The sequence below is a fragment of the Octodon degus genome, unplaced genomic scaffold, assembly GCF_000260255.1.
Source record: "Octodon degus isolate 3935 unplaced genomic scaffold, OctDeg1.0 scaffold00046, whole genome shotgun sequence".
NCBI classification, from domain to species: domain Eukaryota; kingdom Metazoa; phylum Chordata; class Mammalia; order Rodentia; family Octodontidae; genus Octodon; species Octodon degus.
The window spans coordinates 5,014,047-5,024,802 of NW_004524622.1; the positions used below are offsets into that span (position 1 = coordinate 5,014,047).

Consider the following 10,756-nt stretch of genomic DNA (forward strand, 5'->3'; position numbering starts at 1 on the left):
TTATGAGTAACTAATCAGTCTGCTTTGACTATTCCCCCATAAGCACACATGCAAAAAGTGGCTTGACAGACAGATGTCGCTGGGAGGAGGGCACCACATGAGGAAATGGGCTCGAGTAGAAGGAAGTCAAGGCACTGAACATGTGCCCTTCGTGGGACCTTGGGACCCTGTCCCTGTCAGTTTCATCCTTCACTCCAGCTCCCACAGGAGGGAACAGGTATGTTTTCTATAGACTGTCACCATGGTGTACCACACAGCTGAAGGTAAAATCAAACAAACAACCATGGGCTAAACCCTCTGTATCTATGAGCCAAAATAAATCATTCCTTCTTCTAAGATGATGATCTGAGACATTTTCTCATAATGTTTGCTAACTTACATACTACTAATTATTATGAAATAATAAAAAGAACAATTATAAAAATAGAGTACAATACAGCTGCTAGTATCAATCCCCTTGAGTTTCAGAGGCATAATTGAGAGGAAAAGGGATTACTCAAAAGAAGCACAGCAACAGCGCACTGGTGGATTGCACAGCTGAGACCCCTGGCAGCAGCACCTGCAATGTGGGGCATCGAGACAGGAGCAGCTCTCCACCCTGGCAGAGCAGAGAAAGACAGCAGGACATTCCATCATGCTCCGGATGATCCAGTGTTCATGTCATTTAAATCTTATGAACTGCTTATTTCTGGAATTTTCCATTTTATGTTTTTAGACTGTGGTTGACTACAGATAATTGAACTCCCAGAAGATGAAACCCCAGGTAAGAAACATCAGCTAGTAAAGACGTTTGTATTTAAACATGTCTTTGGCCGGCCAAATAACTCAGCTGATTAAAGCACCTGCAAGCAGGCGCAGGGGCTGGGGGTTCTATCCCTGGGCATGCTGGGCCGGCCCTGTCCGGGGGGTGTGCTGAGACAGCAATTGAGACTGGGCATAGTGGCTCATTCCTGTAATCCCAGCTCTTGCGAGACTATAAACAGGCGGATCACTATGAGTCTGATCTAATAGTGAGACCCTGAACACCCTGTACAGCCTTCCCTAAAATACAGAAAAATAAATAAATAAATAAATAAATAAATAAATAAATAAAAATCCAAGTGAGTTCCTACTGGATGCACAGCACCGTGATGCAAGTATCAAGTCATCAAGTCAAAGTCCCAAGTGGAGCCATGTGAGGAGCTCTCAGTGCAATACTAGCATGAAGGAGTTACTATCATTTATGTAATTAAACTTATACAACCAAAATTTATTGATAATTCTCTATATGATCAAAATAATTATATTTTCACATGCCTAAATCAGTCGTCAAAGATCACCATAACAGTGGAACTATCACAGCCAGAGTCTTACAAATGGGAAAATTCAGTATCAGAAACGTAAGTTTTCCAACAATGTTGAACTAGAATTTAGTACAAATAAGTAGGTAGGATTACATCTTCTGGACTTCTCTGTTTTAAAACAGCGTTAGATCGGGTGGATTACTTGTGCAGGCACTGCACTCCCTAGACGCTTTATTAAGATACCGTTAAGTCCACACTCGTCGCTAAGCAAGTTTGAGGACAATCTTCCCATATGTATCCTTCTGCATGGTTGGAGCCAATTTCCTACTTGTCTACCAGCACTGCTCCCCCTACTGGAAAAAATAAAACAAGGAAAACTCTAGAATTTAGAATTTCTTCCTTAATAAAATAACACAGAAAGGGCTGGCCAGATAGCTCAGTGGACTGAAGCCCTCCTTAGGCAGAGTGCAGGGGCTGGGGTTTGATCCCTGAACCACAAGTCATGCTAGCTCTGCCCCCAGGGCAAGCTGAGATGGTGAATGAGACTGGGAGTGGTGGCACACCTATAATCCCAGCACTTGGGAGGCTGAAAACAGGAGAATCACTGCGAATCCGATTTACGTAGTAAGATCTGCCTGTACACTGGGCAGATCCTGTGCCAAGTACATTAAAGTATCACAGAGGTTGATGTGATGAAAGGCTGAATGAGGCTCAGCCACCTCTGCTTTTCAGGATCCCTCACTTCAGAGGCTCATATCCCCCCTGAGATCTCACCCGATGCCTTGACTTCCAAAGCACTCTGCTCTGCTTCCTCCAGGTCATGGGGCCCACTGGTGGAGGCAGCCTGGCTGAGCTTCATGAGAAGGTTCCTGAAGCTAATCAACAAACCAATTTTGCCGTTGATTGTAGGACTGGGATACTTAGAAATTCACAGTTTAAAAGGGTCTAATTTTCAAGTCCTTGGTCTTGTGGTCCATAAATGACCTTCCTAGTACAGAACTCTAGTAGCGGCTCTAGTGTAGGGATTGGAACAGCCATAGGGCAGCAGGAGCTTAAGGAAGATGAGCCTTTGCCCAGATTTATCAATGTGCTGCTCTGGAAATGTTGATGTGGTAGAGCTCAATGACTAGGATTTGGTCCCAGCCAACAAGACTTGAATAAACTACTTAAGTCCTTTGAATTAAGTTCTCTAATTAGCAAAATCAATGGGAAGATTTAAAAGAAAAACTGTCCATGGATTTTGTTAAATAATATAATCAATTTTGTAAATATAATGATATTTTATGATGAGTTATGTATGATATAAAGATATTTTATAAACTATAATGTTAAATAGTATTGCTGTGTTGAAATACAATTTATGGTTTAGCAGTACTTAGCATAATCTTGTAGGAATCATTTAGGGCTGACAAGAATCTATCAATAAGTTTAGGAAATCCATTTTCTCAACTAAAGTTGATTCTCATGCCTCTTCCAAATTTGAGCTTCTAGATAAAATTAGTTATCATTAATTTGTTGATTGCCAGTTTTATCCTTTCTGAAAGTCTGAACAGAATCAACAGTGAACTCTATGAGGAAAACACTGAGAAGCTACAGTGTACACACACACTTTTATTATTGTGGAATGTTTCCTTAGTGGACTTCACCACAGTATGAGTCCAGTGAACACCTGCGTCTAGTGCTAAGATGGTTACTAATTCCTGTTGCTACTCATCACTACTCCATAAGGCACGCATTGTCCTCCTTCCACTCATCTTTCTCTGATCATGGAATTCGTCTCACTGTTTGTCACAGAATGTGCAATGCCCAGGGGCACTGGTCCCTAATGAGAGCAGTAACTGGTGATGTTCAGTCAAAGCTACTAGGAACGAAATGTAGTAAACAAAATGAAAATAGATAAGTGTTGCTCCGTTATTAAACTGTATAAAATTGGTTCTTCTATCTGCTCACTAGAGCAGAGTCTACAGAATCTGAGCACCAAAGGGTCATTTACTCTTTTGTAATAGGAGCAAACAGAAAGAAACCTAGACACTGGTTCTGAGCTATGAACATAGATGGGAATTAAAATAATCCTCAACAGAACCTAACTGAAAATGTGATGGAACATTCTCAATGACGGTGCTTACAAAATGTGTCAAAAATTAATTGGGGAAAACTTATAGTCATTTTGAATAGAAACAAAGTTAACACATGGACATGAGATTGAACAGGTTAACATGGGAAATATGAGATTGCTGGGGATATAAGATGCCTGGTAAAGAAGATAAAATCTTAGGCCTGGGGAGATGGCTCAGTAGAATAAGTGCTTCCTTATTCTAGTAAGCACAAGGGCCTGAGTTCAATTCCTGGTTCCACCAAACCAAAAAAAAAAAAAAAAAAAAAAAAAAAACAGACAAACAAACAAAAGAAAATATACCAGAATGTGAGCTTGGTTCTGGCCAGGTTCTTTGATTTAGGGAGAGAGTTGAGTGATTTTTCTTGTTCACTCATCTACAGATAAGAGAGTAAATGAATAGAACCGGCTGTAATAGACTCAGTAGCTATTTGATGAAAAATGGTCTTATTGGAGTTAAATTCCCCATCCTACAAAATAATTCTCCTTTAAAAGTTAACAGGAAATATTTAACTTTCCTTTCACAGACAGCTGCAGGTCTGTGTTTCTTTCTCATTCTTCTAATGATAATGGATTAAGTTTGTCATGGACTCAGCTTATTTGGCTTTTGGTAATGGATGAGCTTTATGTCCTGGATACTAGACAAGTTATTCAAATCTCAGGCTTAGAATCTGATTTATAAAATGGAGAAAACAATATCAATATAACGAAATTATTACGGGATTCAGGAAATTGTGATGCCTCCTTGTTTTCCCCCAAAAGAGGAATCTGAGATTGGAAGGCTGTGGCTTTGGGGGATAGAGCCTACAAAATAGCTGTAGGAGCCTGACAAGAAGGAATCAGAAAAGAAATGACAACAGCTCCTAAGACACACCATGAAGCCAGTCATTACTGGAGAAATGTGAATGCAATCCCTGTGGGAGCCATTAGAGCCATCCACCACCTCAGAATGAAGAAGAACATATTGACCAAGAGTTTCTCTCTGCAGTGGTCCTGCTTTCTTCTTGTCACTGGAGGGGAAAGTATCTGAATTCTAAGGATTGAGCACTTTCCAAAGAGATTCCACACAGAAGTCAGAGACCCAAGTCACAAAGCAGGCAGTCAATAAATTCAGAGTTATTTGGAATTTATACAGAGGAGACATACAAGAGCAGAGGTTAGGCAGGTTGAATAGAGCGTGACTCAGAATAGATCTGATGGTCAGGGACCTGTTTGGCTCCGAAACCTGGTTAGATTATCACTCAGGAGAATTATGAATGATTGGATTGCCAGGAAACTGCAAACAGTGCAATAAAAAGTGAGGACGTAGAGCACTTTCAGTGTCATCTCTACAATATTAGAAGAAGTGGCTTCTATGAGAGATTTAATAATTTCCAGAACCACGGAGATCATCAGCTTTGTGACCTGCAATACACAGAGATCGTTTGTCTTGCTGGGATTCCACACAATGGAAAAGCCATAAGGAAAAGTAATGATAGGAACCATGCTGCTTTCTTAGCAAACAGTTTTAAGGCCTGTAAAACACTCGTATTTAAAGTTAACAATGCTGTGAAAAGGATGTTATCAATCTCAGTTTTAGATAAAGAAATTTGTAGTTTCTAAATTTTAAGGGTTATAACTTATTTCTCTCTTCTTTATACATAGCAAGACAGAATGAATATCCAAACAAGTTTACGCTAATCCTGGCTTGCTAAGATTGCTTTATTTCAATAAAACAGCTTTCTGTCGATTACTTTGCAAGCCCTGACACCTTCCCTGCACTTCCAAGGATTTGGCGTCTCTCATTTCACTGAAGGCATGAGCAAAGTTTTCCTTCGATGAAGTACATTCCTAGTGCTGCTGCTGTGTAAGATCCTATCTCTTCTCAAGGATACCAGGTGGACTGAAGGAGATTGAATCCAGATGCTGTGCACCCTGGATGGTTTCTAATGTGCAATGACTCCTGCAGGACTAACAACACCAGCAGTCAGTGCTAAGAGAATGCCCGAGCCAGAGGCATCACACAGACATGTGGCCCAGTCCCCACTGTCTGGCTGTAGCATGGTGTCTACCGCAGACCGAGCCTTGCAAGGCAATGCCACCACCAGCTCCAGTCCTGGAGGAAAACATTTCCACCAAAACACAGTCCTACAGCGAATAAGACCACCTCAGTGCCCAGAAACGTGCAGGTATCCGAAAGTAACATTTTCATATTATGTCATCACATTTTCTGGGTTGTATAGCCAGTGAGAACATATTTGGTAAACTAAAGAATCAACAAAAATCATACTTTTGTACTCATTGTTAATTCATTCCAGTGGCAGGATTTATGAGTAACAAATGAATCAATTTAATAAAAAGATAATTTAATTAGATATAATTTGTGAGAATGTCCCAGAACTTTTACATTTTATTGGGCTAATGTTACCCTGGGCCAGGCTAATACAAGTCTTTCACTCATAACATTAAGATCCTCACAATTAGCACTTACAATCCCAAAGGCCCAGAATAGTACCCAGAAGCCTCTGGGGTTCTGCATTGCTCCTGAGCTGCCCTGACACACATCCAAGCAGCAGGGCTGAGACAGGTTTTCTCCCCAAAACCAGGGAGAGCACTAGGCTGGTTGAGTTTGTTGAGTTTTGGAGTTGAAATATGACTATACTGCACATAAATGCTAGAAGTTATTTCTAAAAGAAATTGCTAAGCTTGAAGGTGACAGTTCATAACATTAATTCATGCATATGAAAGCAAATAAAATTGTTGTTTGCACAGTAACTTGTAAGATTGAGAAAGGGAACTCAGAGAGAGCAGTAAAAACAGAATCTGCTTCTCTGAGTTTGTTTGGTGTTAAATATTTTTAAGTTATTTCCTTACATTCTTTGGAAATCAAAAGCTGAAGTATTAAGAGCTAAATTTGGCAAAGCTTGAAGTTGGTTTCCAATCAGTTTCACAAACCTTACCCTACGACAGTGTAGGAAAGCACTGCAGGCTGTCCCAGTGTCTGACTTCAGGAAATGTTCCCTCACATGCATGCCAGACCTAGGATTTACCAAGTGGGTCCTTGCTTGAATTTCTTCATAAAGACCGTGTAAGGACAAGGCCATAAAGCCAGTATGCTCACATTGTGCTACATGAAAGTGCTTCTGATCAGATAGGTCCCACAGGGACCAGGGCACAGTCACAAGTTTTTTTTTTCCCGGACCAAGTTTTGTGTCACTGAATTTAATTATTTGAGTAACAATAGGAACAGTGATGGTGATGATGAGCCACTACTGCTGCAATTCCCACTACTGCTGCTAATCCTACTGGCAGTTGACAGTCACTGAGAAACTGCTGCGCATGGTAGGTGACACTTGAAGCCTTCTGTCAGTGCCACAGAGGTCCTCAGCAGATGCTGTTACTAGCACTCTCACTTTACAAAAGACGGAACTGGAAAGAGAAAGTCTAGGTTGCTTAGGGAACATAGTCAGAAGGAAGCCACTCAGAAGCAACCGTGGGCTGCTGTGGCTGTTGCACTGGGTCTTGATGCAAGTTCCAAGGTCTGGTCTGCTGTTGGGGGCCAACAGCGGCTACAGTGGCAAGCTTTTACAGATGCGTATGCAGTGAGGAAAATAAAGTAAAATACAGCTTTTCAAAATAATACAGAAATTGGGATTAATAGCTTCAAAATTGCACAGTGCGTGTGTGTGTGTGCGTGTGTACATGCAGGTGTATGTATGCGTATAGGGTAGGTACAGAAGAGGTCACTGAAGACAGGAAGAAAAATGGCAAGTTTTTGGTTTTTCTTTTCTATCCTAACAAACAAGCACACACTTCTCTTTTGTATTCACAGGACTCTTACACAGATTAAAAGCAAAATGGAACGACTCACTGCCTGACCTGAAGTGGCCTCATGGTGAGCGCTCAAGATAGAGCAGATAATTCCCTTATGCTACTGCTCCCACATTCTAAGGCCTTGCCCCCATGCTCCAGAGAAACCAGTTCTGCATCCAAGACTCTCTGAAGATGAGCTGCCTGGACAGAAGAAGAGACACAGGCCCCAAGGCGCAGGGGCTGCCATACCTGGTCTGTCTTTCCTTCGGTGTGAACACTGGTGTGGCTGCGGACCTCATGGTCCTCTTCAAGATCAGAAACATCCTCGAGTTCCTCTGGGGTCTGAAGAAAACAAAACCATCGGTGAGCAAGTGGAAATTCCACTCAAGCAGCTTTGGTGAGGTGTCTGAGTTGCTTCCCATGGGTAATCATGGCAAAGTACGACTCAGCAATTCTGCTCCTACTGATGCAGCCCAGTGAAGGCACCAGTCAGTTCAAACACGTAGGCACAATCTTCATAGCAGTGTTATTCATAGTAGCTAGAAAGTGGAAACAACCCAGACACATACTACTGATGAAGGGAAGACAAAGGTAATGCATGCATGGAATGGAATACTATTTGGCCACTAAAATGAACCACATACTGGTGCACATTGTGTCATCATTATGATAAATGAAAAGTCACAGGCTGGGGAGGCAGCTGGGTGGTGTAAGTGTCTGCCTGGCAAGCGCAGGGACCGGGGTTTGATCCCCAGCACCACATGCTGCGCCAGCCCTGGAGTCCTGGGTGTGCCCAGCCCTGCAGTGGCACCAGGTATCGAACCCAGTCCTTGTTCTTGCCAGGCAGGTACTTAAACTGCTAAGCTATCTCTCCAGCCTCAATAACAAAATTTGAAATAAAAAGAAAGCAACAATGACATAAAGGATGATTTTTATTCAGCCAATAGCAGATTTAGCAATAGGTGACTGCTACAATTAAAATTGCTTACAGTAAATAAATAAGTCAAATGATCATTAAAATTATAAACAATCCCAATATCATTACAATAATCAAGAAATTAAATTTTCTATGGACCTAAGTACTAAATAATTTAACTTGATCTTGAGTGTGTGTCATACACAACCAATTCCTGGCCACCTTTCAGCTGTAGCCTGAGAGTCCCTTCTGCAGAAGTAACTTGCTCAGATGCTCTCTAGACCCCTGCAGGGGCCTCCACAAGCTGCTTCCTGGTCTTCCTGCCCTCTCTGACCTAGCCAGCTAACTGCGGAGCTGCCTGCTCTGAGGGGCCACGGTGGCCCTTCCCCGCTTGCTTTCTGATCTTAGCACATGCGGGCTTGCAAAGAAATGCAACCAGACCAGCAGCAGCAACACAGACAGCTGGCAACATGGACAACCACCTGGATCACACACACACACACACACACACACATCTGTCCTGACTGCACATCATCAGGCTTCCATTTGTCATATGCTAAACCAAGATTTTAATTCTTCTCATGGGCCTGTGTCTCCTGAAGACAGGCCTCCAGACCAGCTCTAGTTTCCTTTCTTGGAGCTTTGCACAGTGTGTGGAGCCTTTGGAGACTGCCAAGGGCCTGCCTTTCCACAGGGCCACTCTCAAGATGAGGACAAAAGTGATTAACTGCCCCTGTGGAGCAAACCTCCTCATTTCCTAGCTGCTGCTGACTTCAGATTCTGCTTCACCTCTTGAGTCTTTAACCAGGATTTTCTTTGTTCTCAAACACTTGTGCTGCAGACCTCCCTCTCCTCTCCAGAGGAGACTTGCATGTGTTCCAAGCATCTTCTACCAGACTTGAAGAGATTCCCTCTCAGCAACGTCTCCAGCGCGCTGAACGTTTGTTATCTCTATGTTGATCCTTTTGCAATTCTTCTTCTCTCTTACTTTAAGCAGCAATGCTCCAAGGGCACTTTATTCCCTTTTCTTAAGCATTAGTAGCATGAATTTACCACTCTGCAGCTTCTAGAAAATCATTCATGTTTAGCCATTCTGTATATTGTTTTAAAATAATCTAGACAAAACCTCTCTGCGATGTCCTTTCTTGATTTATCACAGGGCCCCGATACCATGTGACTGTATTCAGTCAAATTAAATCCTCTTTCTTGAATTTTGTTATTTAAACTGGAAGCCTCTGGTGCTACTTCTGTTCCCTTTACATTGCAGCTATTACTTGAAGTATACGCTGCCATATAGTGCCACATAGTTTCATCCATTCCAGTGTTTGCGTCAACCCCAAGCTGAAGTGAGTCGCAAAAAAGCTATGAGCAATTGTCCTTGGAAGTCGAAAGTGCCAATTTATTGCTGGTGAGGCCGAAGAGCGAGCTGAGCATACCAATTACGCCCACGCGCTTTTGTTCTTTTCTTTGTAACTTGGCGTCCGTGGCTCACCTGCGAAGCCGCCCAAACTGACCTCTTCTTTTCGTGAGCAAAGTCAGCGGGATGGTGTTCATAACACTTTGGCAAACTTTCACATCCTATGAGACAAGAGGTTGGCCGGTACTGTGAAAGTAAAAAGCTAAATGTGTACTGTAACAGTTTCAATTAAATGGAAACTAAGAAAGAGATGAGAGTTCCGCACTCGGTTTCAGGTGATATATTAACTTCTCCAGCATTAAGGACAGATAATAAAAAAGGTAAATTTTTTTTAGAAGGAAGCAGCAAGATGAGCTGTCTTTTATAGGATACCGTTAAAAATAACAGGATTTTACTCAACTGGTGACTTTAGAAATCTGAAAGCAGTACATGTGGGGTGGGAGTTTTGATTCATTTCAACTTAATGAGAAGTTAATTGCCTCAGAACCTACACCCCATAGCAGAAATGTCCTCTATTGTTCAGTCGTGGCGACCTGATGGGAATTCTGGCCATCTGCCGAGTGAGGGTGGGTCTTTCGGCACCTGTGCACCTTGGTAGCCTTGTTCCTGCTGACAAAGTGTGACCTCACCTCACGCTGAAGAGCTGCGAGGCTGAAGGCCACTGTTAAGGTTAGAGCACAGACAGGACCTAGCTGACGCCCAAGTTTATTGCTGTCATCTTTCTTTCCTCTTCCTCTGCACCTGCAAGCAGGCTCAGGGACGCGCAGGTGGGGGTTGGGGTAGGCGGGGGTAGGGGAGGGAGGGGGAGGGGATTCGAGTCCCTGACCTGGGTGCAAGCCCTGCCCTGGGTGCACGCTGAGACAGAAATCGAGACGGCGTGGTGGCGCGCCTGGAATCTCGGCTCTTGGGAGGCCGTAAACAGGCGGATCAGTCTGAGTCTGATCTACTAGTGAGACCCTGAGCACCCTTTAGACACTTCCTTAACATATAAATAAATAAATAAATAAATAAATAAATAAACAAATAAATAAATAGAAAAACCATTAGAAATGACACACAATTTCACTAAACAAACTGATGGGATTCTACAGTTGTTGTTATACTGCATAATGTTTTCTTCGAATTAGTTGTTCAGAGTACCAGGTATAAGCATGCAAAATAGAAGAAGAAGAAGAAGAAGAAGAAGAAGAAGAAGAAGAAGAAGAAGAAGAAGAAGAAGAAGAAGAAGAAGAAGA

General features: G+C 42.4%; 1 protein-coding gene across 1 annotated transcript in view; it reads right to left on the reverse strand.

Annotated features, from left to right (window-relative positions):
- Positions 1-10,756, reverse strand: part of Ctnna3 (catenin alpha 3) — a 1,779,311-nt gene that overhangs the window by 156,482 nt on the left and 1,612,073 nt on the right. Inside the window, exons 14-15 of the mRNA XM_012514925.2 lie at positions 7,438-7,530; positions 2,058-2,202 (exon numbers count right to left, since the gene is read on the reverse strand). Coding sequence (XP_012370379.1) covers positions 2,058-2,202; positions 7,438-7,530 — 238 coding nt within the window. The remainder of the gene's footprint in view (positions 1-2,057; positions 2,203-7,437; positions 7,531-10,756) is intronic.